This window comes from Anolis carolinensis, chromosome 4 (assembly GCF_035594765.1).
Source record: "Anolis carolinensis isolate JA03-04 chromosome 4, rAnoCar3.1.pri, whole genome shotgun sequence".
Taxonomy (NCBI): domain Eukaryota; kingdom Metazoa; phylum Chordata; class Lepidosauria; order Squamata; family Dactyloidae; genus Anolis; species Anolis carolinensis.
The window spans coordinates 201,683,623-201,701,871 of record NC_085844.1 but is presented as its reverse complement, the minus strand read 5'-3'; the positions used below and the strand labels follow the sequence as shown (position 1 = coordinate 201,701,871).

General features: G+C 38.1%; 1 protein-coding gene across 1 annotated transcript; it reads left to right on the top strand.

The window, feature by feature from the left end:
* Positions 1-341: 341 nt before the first annotated feature.
* On the top strand, positions 342-10,933 carry yod1 (YOD1 deubiquitinase). Its single transcript, XM_003224026.4, has 2 exons — positions 342-777; positions 5,520-10,933. The coding sequence occupies exons 1-2, from the start codon at positions 570-572 to the stop codon at positions 6,224-6,226; spliced, it is 915 nt and encodes a 304-aa protein (XP_003224074.1). The 5' UTR covers positions 342-569; the 3' UTR covers positions 6,227-10,933.
* The last annotated feature ends 7,316 nt before the right edge of the window (positions 10,934-18,249 follow it).

Here is an 18,249-nt window from a genome sequence, read left to right as displayed (position 1 = left end):
TGTAAAACTACAACTTCCGCGATTCCATAGCATTGAGCCATGGCAGTTTAAGTGCGGTCAAAACGCACAAATTCAGCAGTGTAGATGCACCTAGGGAAAGGAGGAGCAAGGTTGTTATTGTATTACAGTATTACGATAGGAAAGAAGGGCGGATCAATGCCAGCAAGGCAGCACTCGGTTATGACATTGTCGTCATAAGAACACCCAACGCGCATGCGCACAGAGGCAGCCCCCACAGTTCGGCATCTCAGCGTCGGAAAAGCAGGAGCGGGACGTCACAACATGCTGCGCAGGCGCACTATAGCGCGTCATTCATTTCTTTCCCCCTCCCCTCCCCGCAGAGGATGTTTTCCCTGTGCTCCAGCACGGGGAGGTCGGCGCGTGGATGTGATTGGCTGTTCGGATAGAACGCTCGGACTCAACCAATCGCGAGCTCCGTCGGGAAGGGAAGCGAGGGCTGCCGGGTTGCAGGCCCCGCCCGGCGGCCATTTTGTAGCGGGAGGGAGGGGCGGGGATGATTGAAGACCGGCCGCCGCCTTCGGGGCGCCCCATGTCCGTCGGCCGGCGAGATGCTGCGGCTGCGCTGTAAGGCCCGGAGCGGCTCCTTCGCGCTGCCGGGGCTCACGGCCCACTCCCGCCTCCGAGAGCTGCAGGCGGTGATCGCGGCCCTCACCGGGGTGCCCGCCCAGGCCCAGCGCCTGCTGCTCGGCTTCCCTCCCCGCGACGTCGACCTCAGCGACGGAGAGCAGCGCCTCGGAGAGCTGGGCATTCACTCCGGTAAGGGGAGAATAGGCACTCTAGGATCCCCCTACTCGTTGGTTTTCCACACAGCGCAATAATGGCGCCAGCTCAACTGCGGGAACCGGAGGGTTACAATTTGGCGAGAGGCACGGGGGCATCTGCATTGTAGAATGGATGCTCTTTGACGCCGCTTTTAACTGCTATGGCTCATGGGAGTTGTAGTTTCACAAGGGCTTTATTTTTTTTACTACATTTATATCCCGCTCTTCTTACCCCGAAGGGAACTCAGAGCGGTCCTACAAATTATATGTACAGTAGAGTCTCACTTATCCAAGCTAAACGGGACAACAGAACCTTGGATAAGCGAATATGTTGGCTAATAAGGAGACATTAAGGAAAAGCCTATTAAACATCAAATTAGGTTATGATTTTACAAATTAAGCACCAAAACATCATGTTATATAACAAATTTGACAGAAAATGTAGTTCAATACGCAGTAATGTTGTATTGTAATTACTGTATTTACGAATTTAGCACCAAAATATCACAATATATTAAAAACATTGACTACAAAAATGCCTTGGATAATCCAGAACCTTGGATAAGCGAGTCTTGGATAAGTGAGACTCTACTGTATATGTATGTATGGCACTGAATTTCTGTCATTAATATATTGTAAACCGCCTTGAGTCACCCCCAGGGGTGAGAAAGGCGGTATATAAATATAGTAAATAAATAAATATGGAGTCATGGAAGTTGTATACAATATGTTATATTATTAGCATGGCACAATATTAGCATTATATATTACTATATTGTGCTATACCACTATACTGTAATATTGTTAGTATGTCATGTATAATATATAATTAATATTAGTATATTGTATTATTATTAGTATTATATTGTATTTCATTATACAGTAATATTATTGTAAATATTAGATGTATAGTGTTAATTGCTGCGTCCTCACCAAACTACAGTTCCCATGATCTCAATAGCATCGAATCATAGTGTTAAAGCAGGCGTAGGCAAACTTTGGCATAGGCTGTTAGGAATTGTGGTAGCTGAAGTCCAAAACACCTGGAGGGCCGAAGTTTGCTAATTCCTACGTTAAAAGTGTCAAACTGCATAATAAACTAAATTTATATCCCTCCACCATCTCTCTGATGAACTCGGGGTGGCTTACAAAGGCACTCCAGGGTGCAACATATAACCTTAAGTAGTAAAAACGATACATGAGTATAAAACAAAATCACATAAAATTATAACAAGGACACCTGTCAATACACATATAACATAAAGTCAAAATAGCACAATTTTAAAAACAGAGAACATCTGTAGATAAAACTAGAGGCCATTAATTCACATCTAAAGTGCAAGAGTTTCAAATTTATATGGGCCCATTTCAGCCTACTCAAGGTAAAAAGCCTGTTTGAAAATACATGTTTTCAGGCTGGATTGGAAGAATTGAATGGTGGGGGCTAATCTAATCTCTCTTGGGAAGGTATTCCAGCCCTGGGGAGCCACCACAGAGAAGGCCCTCTCTCCTCAGTGTTGATTGGAAAGTGGCATGAATGAGAGTGCAGTTTCGTACCACTGTGGGATCATGGGAGTTGTGCTTTGGTGAGGAATCAGTGCTCTTTGGCAGAGAAGGTTGAAGACCCTATAAAACTACAATAATTAATAAATACACTTTATTTGTACCCCATCTCATCTCCCCAAGGGCCTCAGAGCAGGTCACAACATGAAAAAGTACATGCAATAAGATAGATAAAAATGAAATAAACAAATAATAACATTTCAAATCAATATAAAAACAAATAATATAAACCAAAGCACAAGTAAACAAAATCAGCAATAAAAATGATAAAACATTAGTTTAAACACTGTAATTTCTATGATTTTTTGTGTGTGTCAAGAGCAACTTGAGAAACCGCAAGTCACTTCTGGTGTGAGAGAATTGGCCGTGTGCAAGGACGTTGCCCAGAGGCCGCCCAGATGTTTTACCATTTGGGAGGCTTCTCTCATGTCGCCACATGGGAAGCTGGAGCTGACAGACAGGAGCTCACCCTGCTTCCTGGATTCGAACCGCCAACCTTTCGGTCAGCAGTCCTGCCAGCACAAGGGTTTAACTCATTGTGCCACCACAGACTTCTATTCCTATGAGTTGAAAAGGGCCTACTACCCAAATTGAAGTGTATTCATATAGACATAGGCTTTGTCCACATGTAAGGGTGGTTGCTTGTCTAATCTCCCTGGGGAGAGCGTTCCAGAGCCAGGGGAGCCACTACTGAGAGGGCACTTTACTTCGTCCCCACCAGCCTGGCTTGCAATTGGGGCTGAGACATTGAGAGGAGGCCCTCCCCATCAGACTGTAAGGCCCAAACAGGTTCATAAGGGGGGGGGGGGGTGCAGTCACATAAATAGGCAGGAGCTGAACCATGCAGGGCTTCCATGATTCCATAGCAGTGAGTCATGACAGTTAAAGTGGTGTCAAACAGCGTTTATTTTACAGTGTAGATGCACTGCTTAAGGCTCAGTCTCTAGTAGAGAATTCTAATGCCCCTATCAGGCAGGCCCTATATCCCAGGATCTGATTCCATGTTTTCTGCTTTAAACTGGATTATATGAGTCTATACTGCTAGATAATCTGGGATAATTAGAAAACCTGGAATCGGATCTTGGGATATAGGGTCCTGTCTGGAAGGGCCCTAAGAGCATGGATATGGCCATTGAATGGAGCTACCACATCTATATTGGCAGCAAACTGCTATATTGGCTTGGTTTGGAGAAACCTTTTGTTGAATATAATTGAAATACAATTGGCCCTCTGTATCCATGGAGTATACATCCATGAGTTCAAACATGCATAGCTTGAAGATCTCGAGAATTATAAGTTCCAAAAAGCAGACCTTGATTTTCCTGTTTTACATAAGGGATGCCATTTTCTTACGCCATTACTGTATATAGAATTGGACTTGAGCATCCAAGGATGTTGGTGTCCATGAACCAGTCCATTGTAAATTGTTATACAAACAATCACTGATTCATTTGGACAAGAGTAGATCCATTCTATATATGACATATACAAGCCTTGACATATTGTTTCAGTGGACCTATGTTGGTTAGCACCAATAGCTAGATTTAGCCCCTTTTTTGCATGGATGACATCTAGTAATTTGAAGTAGACAATTATCCCAGTGTTTTGTTTTTCATTGTGAGTACAAAAACTAGAGTAGAGGTTAGTTGGATGCTAGGCTTACTGAAACCTGTTTGGTTTGCTGTAGGGCTGCTATAAGTCAGAAATAACTTGAAGTCACACAACAACAACAATCATAAAGTCCATTAATTGGAGCTAGTATATGCAGAATTATTGAATAGAGTGTTTTTGAACATATTTTGAACCTAAGATTGGCTTTCTTTATTTTTATTTCATATGGTTTGATTGTAGAACTAAGACACTCTGAGACCAAGGATTGAATCCCTGCTTAGCCAGAAAAACCAACCGTGGGCAGGTCACACTTAGTCTCACAGGAAGGCAAGGGCAAAACCTCTTTGAATAAATTCTGCCAAGAAAGCACCATAATAAGTTTGCCTTAGGTTCACCATGAGTCATAAATGACTTTAAGGTACAGTAACAACAAATTTCAAATGAGGTGCAGTCGTTTTATAGTTACTCCTGTTTACACCAGGCCGTTTCCCCATTTCAGAATCAATTTGGATAGTAGAAATTAGATGTATTACTTTTGCTTATAAACACTAGAACTCTTGGGGTCTTTTTGTAAATTAGCCAAATATATAGTAGCACACAATGGGCTAGCTTATACCAGCCTCTGTTCTAAAGCTTGAATAAGAAGATCATCTTTTAAATAGAAAAGAGTAGGTGTCCCTTTTGAGAACAGGAAGTCTTCAAACAGTGACACATGTGTTTTGATATATTATAATTGCATTAAATAAGCAGATTGTTTGTTGCCACCCACTAATTAAACTTTAGACTCTTGTTATCTTTTTACATCAAATTCTGTCAGCTTATCCTTGTATACAAGATGAGTGATGTAATTTCTGGTCCTCCTTTGTGTTGTTAGTGCATTGGCGATTTTAACCTAGAAATAAATAAATCCATAATGCTATCACATCAGTGTCAGGACTGTTGCATCACTGGAATGAATTGGAATTCCGTAGATACATCTGATGGCTTTAAAAATGAATTAACATGTTTTGGTCCTAATATTTATGGTATTGTGTTCAGTAGAAAACATGGCATTAGAACCTAGTTTATTTCTCAGAGCTTATTGTAAAAATCACCTCTTTTGTTTGTATCCATCATTGACTCTAAATTGTATCTATATACTCATGAGTGTTTTATTGTCTTTTAGATTATCATACTACACTATAAAAGAGTTGGTATCCCACTTTAAATTCTGTGGCTGCTTCCTGTTGAATCCTGGGATTTACTCTATAGGAAGTGGCCTTTAAAATTCTCAAGACAGAAAGGTCCTGGGCCTTATATTAAACTACAAAGTCCAGAATTCTGCAGGAGGCAACCACAAGATTTAAAGTAGAATGCCAACTCTTTAAAGTGTAGTATGATTTCACAAACTGTCAGAATTTCAATAAGAGAAGTATGATTAGAGCCCTGTTACACTTCTGTGGGGAGGGTTTTCTGAGAGATGAACCCATAGCTGAACTGAGACTTGCCAGCAACTTTGGCCTTGCATTCTTACTCACTGAACTAGAACACATATTAATTTCCTTGTTCTGTTTTTCTTGACAGGTGACACTCTTATAGTTGAAGAAGATGCAACCAAGCCCAAAACTGAGCCAGCTATAGTTACAAAACGAACTGCTTCTAATTCATTCAGGGAAGCTCTCCCAGTGCTTGCCCGGAAGGTGGTTCCAGCAGATAACTCATGTCTCTTTACCAGCATATATTATGTAGTAGAAGGTGGGGTTTATGATCCAGGATGTGCTCCAGAGATGAGAAATCTCATAGCCCAGATTGTAGCAAGTGATCCGGAATCCTATAGTGAGGCTGTACTAGGGAAAACTAATCAGGAATACTGTGAATGGATAAGAAGAGAAGATACGTGGGGAGGTGCAATTGAGGTTTCCATCTTATCTAAATTCTATCAATGTGAAATTTGTGTAGTGGACACTCAAACAGTCAGAATTGATCGTTTTGGGGAAGATGCTGGCTATGCTAAACGGGTGCTTTTAATTTATGATGGTATTCACTATGATCCTCTTGAGCGTAAAATTCCCAATTCAGATGTTCCTCCCCAAACAATCTTTTCAGCATCTGATGACATCGTGCTTGCACAGGCTATGGAATTAGCAGATGAAGCCAGAAGAAAGAGACAGTTTACTGATGTAAATCGATTTACACTGAGATGCATGGTATGTCAGAAAGGATTAACAGGGCAAGTGGAAGCCAGAGAACATGCCAAGGAAACAGGACATACCAACTTTGGAGAAGTGTGAATTTTCTGTGAGATTGATCATCCCTGCTACCTCACTGATCCAGAGAAAACCTCTAAAATCCTAAATAAGCTGTATGTAATCGTATGAAATCCATTCAGGGTTTGAAGCCCCCAACTTAGGTATGAATGATATGCACAGATTTGCTGTGGTTAGTCTCAAAAGTTTACAAGCGTGTATGCAGTGATTTTCCAACTAGTTTGGAATGTAAGTTTTGCATGTCTTAAGTATTAGGACAGCTATTGATACAAATCAACAGCTGCAAGAATCCAAGAACATAATGCAGGAATTCCTCTGAAACACTGCTGTAGCTAGATGAAATTGTACTTCAGATTATGGGTGGAATAAAAACTGAAGCTCATTTACTAAGTTAAGGTGGCCTCCATTAGAATTTGGCAAGGTTACTTATTTCAGTCTTGTTTATTAAAAAGATATGTATACTTGTAAAATTAAATGCAGATCAGCCACACAGTTGCCTCTTAAATACAGTAATCCCAAAGCACATCACTGGGTAACAGTACCATAAGTGTAAAAAAGGGTGTCATAAAAGCCTTTAGCTTGTAAGTTCTTGTCCACAGCTTTCTTAGGCCCCTTTCACACACTGACCTTTATCCCAGGATCTGATCCCAGATTGTCTGCTTTGAACCAGATTATATGAGTCTCAGATAATCTGGGATAAACAGATAATCTGAGATAAGATCCTGGGATATAGGGGGAATGTGGAAGGGGCCTTAGAAAGGGAGTAGCTTCCAGTTAGATCACACATTTTCTTCATATTGGTATGTATTAATAATATTTTAAACACCTGTTGGTTGTTTAGATGCTTATGTATATTTATGATATGCCCTTCAACATTACTGAAATTGTAACAGTTTTCAGTAATATAAAGCTAATTTGTTTTAAGCCGCTCACTTTTATATTGAAGGTACAGAATTTGGAGGCTTGTGTCATGGCTCCCAAATTGCCTTTTGCACTTAATATGAAACTGATCAGGAACAGTTTGATTCCAAGAAATCATTGAGCATTTAATAATAGCGGTGTCCCTCACGACTGCTGGTTTTCTCCCATTGGAATGGGTACCCTTCAGACAAGATGATCCTCAGAACTATGCCGTTCTGTGGTCCGGAATGAAGAGCATGATTTTGTTATTCTTCGATACCAATTGAAATTGGTGCTTCTTTCTAAGAGCAGAAGTTCTTGACTTCTACATCACTTTTAGCTACTTGCTAATGGGTTGCCATTAGAAACTGGAGATCTTCCACTCTGCTTAACTTCCACTTCACAAAGTTAGACTGTGTAGTTTTCAGCTGCTGAAAATAGTAACTAGGTAACATCTAACTGGTTTATATAAGCTATTTTTTACATAGGCTGTTTGGAATTGGGGTTTGAGCTTTTTTGATATTTGCATTTTACCAGATGTTGAGTTATGGCAGCTGTAATGAGTTGAATCCTCTCACTTAAAAGAATTTTGTTTATATGCAGATTTCTTTTTATATAGACAGGTTGTACTAAATCTGTGGGCCTCTTTCAAATTTATCCTTGAGGCTAATTTAAATTAAATTAACTTAGAACTAATCTTAAAAATGCAAGTGATACAGAATTTAAGAGGATGAGTTGTTGCTAGATGCTTAAAAATGACTTTTATGAGTGTTAATGAATTAGAAATAAAGCCACATATTATAATTAAGAAATCAGACAGTGACATTGAGGTAGGTGTTATAGGTGGCCACTATTAATGTCATAAAGTATTAGGGAAAAGATTCAATTGACTTTTCTGTAATCAGTTCAGTTGGTATACTAGCTGGGGATAAAAATTTCATTTTCCTTTCTGCACAGGAAATGTGAAAATAAATGGTTAGGATGATATAAAATCATTAGTGTAAATAACAAGGATTTGCGAGCTAAGACGGTTTGTTGAGCCAGCATGGATTTTTATTATGCAAGGGGCTTTTTGTGGTTTATCACATTATGTCAGCTACATTTTAGGATATTACTTGTTCCTTGGGTATTATTTTTCGCACTACTTGGTTCTGTTTCTGATTAATTTTCTATGGGATGTGGTGAAATGTACTACAATACGACTCCCTTCTCCATGGATTTAATACCCATGGTTTCACCTATCCACAATCCCTAGAAGTGTTTGTGATCCTCTCTAGGTCCTCCAGGTAAACTGTTGGCCCAAGTATTGTCAAAATACAGTGTTGGCTGTTATCAACGGTTTCAGTTATCCACGAGGTCTTGGAATGTATTCTCTGCAGATATATCGGGAGTATGTGTACTGTATTTTTAAACATATTAAGCTCTCTTTTCTGTCATAGGTAATAATAATACTTTATTTTTAACCCGCCCTTTCTACCCAAAGGGACTCAGGGTGGCTTCCAAAACCAAAAAATGGCAAACATTCAATAGACAACCATAAGTACCCATTATCTTTCAGACATCCAGTTCAACTAGATGAGCCGTCATCAGTTATGGTTAATTGTAATTCTTATTACTAAAAGTGGAAATTAATTAATTGGCTCCTATTGTTTTCAGTAGGGTGTAATGTCCAGTGCATGTCTGCTCAGAGGTACTGTATATACTCATGTATACATTGAGGGCCGGTGTTGAGGGCATAATTGTGGGATTTTGATGTGACCCATTGATTAATTGAGAGTAATTCTTGGAAAGGGGAAAGTGCTAATGTCACCTAGGGGACAGTTGGCCTTGACTGCTACTACCACCATTTCCCCATCTAGACATTAAAAAAGGCTACAAGTGGCACCACAATGGAGAGCACTGAGGGAGTTGATGGTTCTTTTAGGTTCTCTTGGACAAGGCTAAACTCTTGCCTTTTGCCACTCTACTCAGAAAGGGGATGGTTCCTTTTTAAAAAAGAAAGGAATGAAGTACAGTAATCACATAGATAAAATGACAATAGTTTTTTTGGGCTGAATTTTTGACTAAAACTTCTAGACTTATACATGAGTATATAAGGTAAGGTCCACTTTGTCTAATATGATTTAGACACAGGAAACTTTAGAATTACAACCTGTGTTACAGTGCTTAACTGAACATGGACTCCTAAGTGCTTATACAATTTTGACTATTCTTGTAATATTTTTCCAGAAGCCTTAATTCAAGGTGGAAATTGTGCGGCCCTCCAGATGCTGCTGAACTGCACCTCCCAGCATTCCCAGCCATTGGCTCTGTTTGCCAGGGCTTCTGAGTCTTGCAGTTCAATACAATCTGGAGGGCTACAAAGTTCCCACTTCTTGCCTTAACTGGACAAACTAAATGGGACCATGCTTCCAGAAGATTGCCTAGGTCATACTTACTTTGGTCAAAGGGAACAATGGGTGAGAAGAAGGATATGCCGTGTCTTTACTTGATTTTGGCTTAAGCAATCTATTTCCCACCCCCAAAGGAATATAAGTAATAATGACACTGATAATCCCCTTTAATGTTGGACTCAATAAGGCAGGAATCCTATGCACTTTTACATAAGAGTAAATCCCGTTGAATGCAGTGGGATTACTTCTGAGTATACATGCATAAGATTGCCTTGTTAAAGGTTCTTAATACATGTGCATTAAGCCTCTCCTGGTAGATCTTTTTTTTTTTTTTTTTTTTTTTTTGCAAATCTATGTATTTTTTCTAAGGAAAAATTGGTTTTAAAATCATGCAAAACACTTGAGTTGGTGAACTGGAGTGGTTATTTAAATCATTGTTCAAAAGCCATACATTTAAATCACTTGGGAGGGTTCATTACTGTAGGATCTCCAAATGAATGTGTTGGAGATAAAAATGTTGATTCGAGGTATAAAATGCACTTAAGAAAAAATGACTGAAATAGATTTTTTAAAAAATCTTGAAGTTCTTTTGATCATGCTACTCTTATTCCGTATGTGCCAGCATGTAGGGATCTGTACATTGGACTCTCAATACCAGGGTTCGCTTCCCCATTTGAGCATAGAAATCTGCTGCTTGACCTTTGGCAAGTCACACTCTGAGCCTCAGAGGAAGGCAATAGCAAACCTCTAAACAAATTCTGTCAAGAAAACTCTATGATAAGGGTTAACATAAGTTGGAAAAGAGTGAAAGCACACCACAACAACAAATCATTATAGACTTACTTTGCCTGTTTGCAAAAATAAGCCCACTTATTTCACAAATGTACCTTATGCTACTTGGACAGAGGTGCCATTAGAAGTCAATTTATTTTGTAAGCTTTCTATTTCTGTTTTAAACTATACTGTACATGCATTTTGCGTTTTTACTACAATACTTTTATGTTACACTTGAGATGTATTGGGTAAACTATTATGTTCTAAATAGTCTGCATCTGTCTTAAATAGTGGAACAGTGTTTGCTTTAACTCAACTTTAACAGCAGTATTATGTACCCACATTATTTAATACCAGTTAAGATAAAATGTATTCACATGTAACATTGATTTGCTGAAATTGTACTTGGAGTGTTGTTACATTTACACGAAAGTGGCCATCAATTGAATCTCAATGTATACAAGGCACATAATGTGTGGAATGCTAAGAACATCTTTGTTGAGGCAGGACATTTTGTCCAGTTATTGCTGGAAATCATAAACTCATAACCTGTGCAATAAGATAGTGATCATCTCCTGTTTATCTCTAGCATCTGGCTATCAAATGGAGCTTCCATTTAGTTTTGTTGTTTAATAGCCTTCAATAAACCTATTCTCTAAGCTAACAGTCTATACTATAATTTGTGGGAGATGATTCTAATGGTTATATGATGTCTAGAATCGTGTTGGTAACATCCAGACATAACTATGTTACATGCACATATGTGCTATTTTGGATAGGATCTGAGACAATTCTCTGGCACCCTGTGTAATCACACCTGCAGATGATATACCAGGCCCTCCAGGTATTTGGACTTCAACTCCCAGAAATCCCTGCCATCTTAGTGGCTGCTAGGGATTGTGGGAGTTGAAGTCCAAAACACTTGGAGGTGTGAAGTTTGCCCATGACAGTTTTACACTCCGTGGAGAGGCATTGCTGCTGCTATTTACAAAGTGGGAGGGGGGGAGGCAATTTAGATGACAAGCAGATGCTCCAGGCTACAAGGGGAAGAGAAACAGCACACTCCTTTTGGGATAACATCGTTTATTCTTTCTTTGTAGCTGATACCAGATACTTCATCATTAAAAGCACATCTACACTGACTATTTAATGTAGTTTGAAGGTAGCTTCAATCATGGTGTTTATATGTTTCAGACACATTATGGGCTTTAATCTGGGATGAGTAAAGATGAGATACACTTAATGCATATCAGTGCACTTTAGTGTAAACCACATCACAAGGCAAAAATGATTCAGGGATGGGTTCGCTGGTGATCCAAACATGCACATTGTAGTGGCGGGGAGGAAACCCAAATCTTCCATAGCAGTGAAGCCATGGATACTTTGGATCCTGGAACTGGTTTGAGGCTAGCTTCTGCAGTCCATACAAGCATCATCCAGACCTTATCTAATCTGTATACTGATAAGGGCTCCTTATCTAATCTGTATACTGAATCCCTTTCCTTCTTTGCTTGTTTCACATTGATCTCAGTGATCACTGTAGATATATTCTAGGCCCCCCTTCCCTTAGTCTTTTTAGCCAAGCCAGAAATTTATTTAGGGGCAAACACATATCACTTGACAGATATTCTGATGATGGGGAAGCACAGAAGAATAATCCAAGACGGCAATTACTGTGTGAGCTACTCTATTGAACCAAATTGCAAATCAACTTTGTGATCCTGATTGGCGGTATTGAACATTATCCATCAAACATAATCTTACAAAGCTCTTAAACTTACCTCTTGTTTTATCAAGTAGTGCTATATATCTGGCCATTGTAAAAAATATATCCCAGTTCCTTAAACCAAAGAACTTTCTTGCAGCAGAAGTAGCATATGTTGATCTAGCAAAACTAAATTATTTTACCTTCAGAGTTACTTCGTGCAGAAAACTTGAATATGCTGGCACATCTTGGACACAATCCTGAATAACATAAATCTAATGTATCTATTGACTATATAAAATAGCTTTGTACTTCTTTTGTAAAACTGCATTGTTAAAAGCTTGCAGATGCATACTTCATATAGATGTACAAATGACAATGTTTATAAGTGCCATCTTGTATGTAGCCAAAGGATCACTCAGATTGGATAGTGTTCTCTTCGTGAGAAGACAGATTTTAGAAAATGTTAGGTATCTTTTAAAAATATTTAAATTTTAATTGACAAATATGAGAGCCTCTAAGAATGACTTCACTGTTCTTCACTCGTATGGTAAAAGGTAAGAGTTTTCACATTTGTCAGAGTCATATTTAGTACTGGAATATAATGTCTCCTGAATGTGAAACAGTATTTTGCTTTTTGTCTGATTCAGTTCAAGGAACAGGCAAATTTATTCTGCATGCCATTCTCTTTTCCAGTGCCATTTCCTTTTTGTTGTAGCTGCTATGTGGCATTAATAGCCTTAATTTTACACCTGTCTCTAAATATTTCACCAGATTTTGATAAAGAAGTGTGGTATGAAGTTGGAGTACTTGAATTATAAAGAATCATGTGCATGTACTGTTGCCTAATCAGATTAAATATAAAATTCTTTTAAAGATTTGGCAGCTCACCAGTTAATTTCACAAGTATGAAGGAATGTAACATACTCCTCAGCACGAAGCATTTTGCATGCTTGTATGAGAAGAGCACCTCAAATAATAACACTTTAAAAGCTTGTATATTTTTGTTTTTCCTAGAAGTTAAATGGTGCAGGAAGTGCATTAAGATTTCATTTAATAGCATACAGCTTAAAAAACCCAGCTCAAATCTTCTCATATTTGCAACTTCATACTAGTAAATTATATTCTGTTGAACATGTCCCCTTAAGTTTACAGTAATTATACCAGCAATAAAACATACTTGTGCATTGATATTCAACATTATGTTCACTTGTAATTCTACTCTCTATTTTAATAAACTAATATTTGATTGGAGAGGCTTGCACAATAGCTACTTAGAATGATTCCACTGTGGATAAAAAACAATAAAGGAGAGGTGAAGAGTCTCCTCTCCTATCAATGTGTTATCGAAGGCTTTCATGGCCGGAATAACTGGGTTGCTGTGAATTTTTCGGGCTGTATGGCCATGTTCCATAAGCATTCTCTCCCGAAGTTTCGTCCACATCTGTGGCAGACATCCTCAGGCCCCTCAACCTCTGAGGATGCCTGCCAGAGATGTGGGTGAAACATCAGGAGAGAATGCTTCTCACAGCAACTCAGTCTCCTATCAGTTTCCCCCTTTTTTTTTCATCACCCAAATGGATTCAGAAGGTGGATGTTTTGTTCAATATTTTTACTTGGTTGATCTTGCTGAACGTGCACCTTGAAAATACCTAGCAATAGGATGATCTATTCAAGGTGTTTCTTGAACTAGGAATCTGTAAAAGTACTGTATGTAAATGAATCAAGGCAGGCAATTTGTTGGTTTATACCAATGGCAGTGAACCCATTCAATGAATTGTTGAATGTTGAGTCAACAGAGATAAATCTAATTATTTCAATAAGTCTGCTCAAAGCTAACAGGATAGGCTAGCTTTCATTATTTTGCAAAGCAAGCTAGTAAATATTTTGAAGCAATTTGGTAATACAGTAAAGTCTCACTTATCCAACGTTCTGGATTATCCAACGCAGTCTGCCTTTCTGTCAATCTTTTCAATACATTGTGATGTTTTGGTGTTAAATTCGTATATGCAGTAATTGCTACATAACATTGCTGTGTATGGAACTGCTTTTTCTGTCAAATTTGTTGTACAACATGATGTTTTGGTGCTTGTTTTGTAAAATCATAATGTAATTTGATGTTTAATAGGCTTTTCCTTAATCCCTCCTCATTATCCAACATATTCGCTTATCCAACGTTCTGCCGGCCTGTTTATGTTGGATAAGTGAGACTCTACTGTACCTCTATTAATTGTTGAGCCGATCTAGCAAAGGAACCTAAAGGTGTTTAATGTGCTGATACTAGGTTTTAAAAAACGTCTGTACCCACAGATTAAGCTATCCGTTGCTTAAAAATATCCCCTCCCAATTCAAAAGCAAACCTTGATTTTTACTTTTAAAAAATAAGAGACACTATTTTACTATACCATTGTATATAATAGGATTTGATCATCCAGGGATTTAAATATCCTTGGAGAGGGTGGTGGTCCCGGAACCAAATCCTAGCAGATACTAATGTCGCACTGTGTTCAGCTTTTGAAAATTGAATGTATTATTCTCAGAGGCTTAGTTAATTACAGTAGGTATGCATGTCAGTAGATAAATGAATAGGCATTGTATTACTTTGCCTGATTAAGACAAGATACTAAAATTTTCATTTTAAACTTAGTGTTTTGCAGGAATAAATTCTTCATGAGTGTAGTTAGCACTGCAGCCATAATGTGACAGTAGAGGGCGTCTCAGCTATTGTATGCAGCTTTTCGTGTTTCTAACAACTACAAGAGGTACTAGAAAAGTCTGAAGTTATCTTTAAAGAATGTTTAGAGTTTGAGATGCAGTGTTCCAAAGTTTTCATATAGCTCAGAAGAGTCCTCAAATGAGACTCTTAAAAGTAAAAGCAAAACACTAAAGAAAGAGTTAAAGTCAGAAAAGAGAAAAAGTTTAACAAAGGCACTCCTTTCACAAACTTGCAAAGTAAAGATGTGACTTGCTAGGACTTTTTAATGGTATTTATTGTTTCGTTAAAATGGTGAACATAAAGGACATGGCAGGGGAAATTCTGCATCTGTGCTTAAGTGGACATACAGTTCGATTTTAGTAAATTTGAGCTCTTAGTGGGATAGGAAAATCCATCAACTAAAGTTTCAGACTTTTGTTATAACCTTGGGAGTAAAAAACCTGCATTCTTTGATTTTCCTACATCATTTTAGGATAATGTATATCTAAACTAAAGCTGCATAACTTGTTTCCAAAGTAGCTACTCCTTGAGATCAATGTTTGATACTCAAACTTCAAATAGTGTTAGGCCTTAAATTTGTAGAAATTAGATTTCTTTTTTTTCTGCACATGCTCTTGTTTTGCTTTAAATTTTGCCTAGTGGAACTTATTAAAAGGGTTTTTAAAAACTTAATAATAATAATAATAATAATAATAATAATAATAATAATAATAATAATAATTTTATTCTTATACCCCGCCCCTTCTCCCCGAAGGGACTCGGGGCGGCTTACATGGGGCCAAGCTCCCCCACTCCTAAATCCATTGTACACTATATATGTTTTTAAGATCTTTTCAAATGTTAGATGTTCAGTAAAGGGCTTTTTCAGATATTGTGTACAGTTTTATTATTATTTCTTAAAGTAGTTATATCCTGCCTGCTATTATACACACAGATAATGTACAAAGTGAAATCAGTTTACCAACAGCATAAAACAATGTAACCTAAAAGTGTATTAAATAACACTAACACAATTTCTGTTCTTGGGTTATAAATGTCATTTCCTAATTGGTTCTATCATAAAAACAGAAAAAGTTCATTAAACGGCAAAATATTATTTTTGCGGGACATCTTGCAGCTCATTTTGCTATAGTTTTTAAATAAATATCCCATTGAGTCTCAACAAATTCAACATAGGCCTCTTCTACATAGCCATACAAAATCCAGATTATCTGCTTTGAACTGGATTATACGGCAGTATAGACACACATATTTTAGTGCAAAGCAGAAATAGTGGGTTATCTGCTTAATAATCTGGATCATATATCTGGGGCCTAAATTAGTGGCAGCCACAAAAATGAAGTTTCTGGAGTATAACGATTACTTTCAAAGTAAGTACTGCACATTTAAACAGGAATAACACTTTCAAACCAGGAACAGAAAATCTTTCAAATTTTGTTGCATAGTGTAATTGACCGGTTAGAACAAGACAAAAACAGTCTCAAAAGTGTAAAAGACAGTATGCAGGTTTGAATAAAACCCACTAGGCTCAAAAGGCTTTAAGAAAAAGTCGTGTTTTGACTTGGCCAGAGAATGACAGTATTAGTGCCAGCTGAGCCACTAAAAGGAGTGTTTTCTACGACAAGTGCCACAGCACAAAATACTCTCTCCCATGTCTTTCTATACTGTTAATAATAACTTAGTACTGTTAGTGCTGCCATTGGTGAAATACAGAAAAGGGCTCTTCCACTGGACCTCCTTCAAGTATTGAGATCCCATACAATGTAGGGTCTTGAATGTTATCATTAGCACCTTAAATTCAGATTAGAAGTGTATTAGAGATAGTCAGTAGAGCGACTATCAGTAGCCAGTAGCCAAGGCATACCCAAGGGTATTAAAATTTCAAGCCAATTGTCATTGTCTCAATATGGTATTCTGGTTGATAGTCTAGCTACCCTACTTTTCCCTAGCTACAACTTCAAAGTTTTCTTCAAGGGCTGTAGTAAGAAGCACTAAATTTGTGTTAAAGCCCCACTTAGCTTGTTACTTTACAAAGGGTTCTGCCTCAGTTGCACATATTCTGGTGTTCGGTGTCCATTCTCCCTGTCTCAGGAAGTTAAGACTCGCAGCCACATGGTCTAGAGACTTGTCTGTCACATCCACACCGGCAGAAGAGATTTGTCAGGCCCTGACATTGCAGATTTGAATGTTTACAATGACAATTGGCTTGAAATTTTAATACCCTTGGGTATGCCTTGGCCCATATGGTTAATTACTATTTTATAACTGTGATGGGTGTTTATATGGTGTTAAAGACTGTTTTTAATGTTGAAATTGTTTGCCACCTAAAGTTCCCAGGAAAAGAACTTCCCAGAAAAATAAAATTTGTTGCAGGGGAGGGAGGGAGTGAAAGTGAGAAGAGTAGAAAATTAAAGAGGTAGTTCTATTTAGGATAAGTATATGATTGTGCTTTACTTATATATGTACTTGAACATCAGTTTCATTAGACTGGGATCTTACGTCCCACCTACACTGACCATTTAATGCAGTTTGGACTACAGCAACCAGACAACAAGATCCCCACAAAAGTGTGTGAAAGAAAGTCCTTCATGTGCATTAATGCGTTGTGGTTTGTTTAATCACCATCTAGGCTTCAAATTGGTACCAGGATTCCCTATGTAATCGTCTGCATAGCAAAACCACTTTCTTCAAGACTGGCTTGAAATTATGTAGATGGGGTCCCACTGTGCTTCAGTGGGAACATGAACACTTTTTCTTTATTTTCACACATATCCTCCAACTGTGGCAGGGACACACCTGACTTATCCTATTTTTCAGATGTTTCTAAATGTTCCCGTTTCTGTCTCCTCTTTCTTTCCCTATTTCTCCCCTGCTTACTTCAGTTCAATGAGATCCAAGTGCAAAAGTAGTTTGCATTCAGTTAGCTCAGAAGTTTGCACTCAGCTCAGCAGTGAGGAGAAAAGACAAGTGGCAGGGATTTTGCTTTTCCTACCGTGTTTCCCCGAAAATAGGACAGTGTCTTATATTAATTTTTGCTCCAAAAGATGTGCTAGGTCTTATTTTCAGGGGATGTCTTATTTTTCCATCAAGAAAAATTCACATTTATTGTTGAACCAAAAAATGAACATTTATTATATACTGTGCAGCAGTTGTCATCACAAACCAGCATAACCAAACAAACTGTGAATCCTATCAAGAATTTCTTATTACAGTAGAGTCTCACTTATCCAAGCTAAACGGGCCGGCAGAAGCTTGGATAAGCAAATATCTTGAATAATAAGGAGGGATTAAGGAAAAGCCTATTAAACATCAAATTAGGTTATGATTTTACAAATTAAGCACCAAAACATCAAGTTATACAAGAAATTTGACAGAAAAAGTAGTTCAATACACAGTAATGTTATGCTGTATTTATGAATTTAGCACAAAAATATCACGATATATTGAAAATGACTACAAAAATGGCTTGGATAATCCAGAGGCTTGGATAAGCGAGGCTTGGATAAGTGAGACTCTACTGTACTACCAATATTTCCATGTACAACACTCTATGGTACGT

Coding starts and splice junctions, on each gene's coding strand:
- yod1 (XM_003224026.4), top strand. CDS start 570: ATGCTGCGGCTGCGCTGTAAGGCCCGGAGCGGCTCCTTCGCGCTGCCG. Junction 778..5,519: donor AGAGCTGGGCATTCACTCCG/GTAAGGGGAGAA, acceptor TTTTCTTGACAG/GTGACACTCTTATAGTTGAA.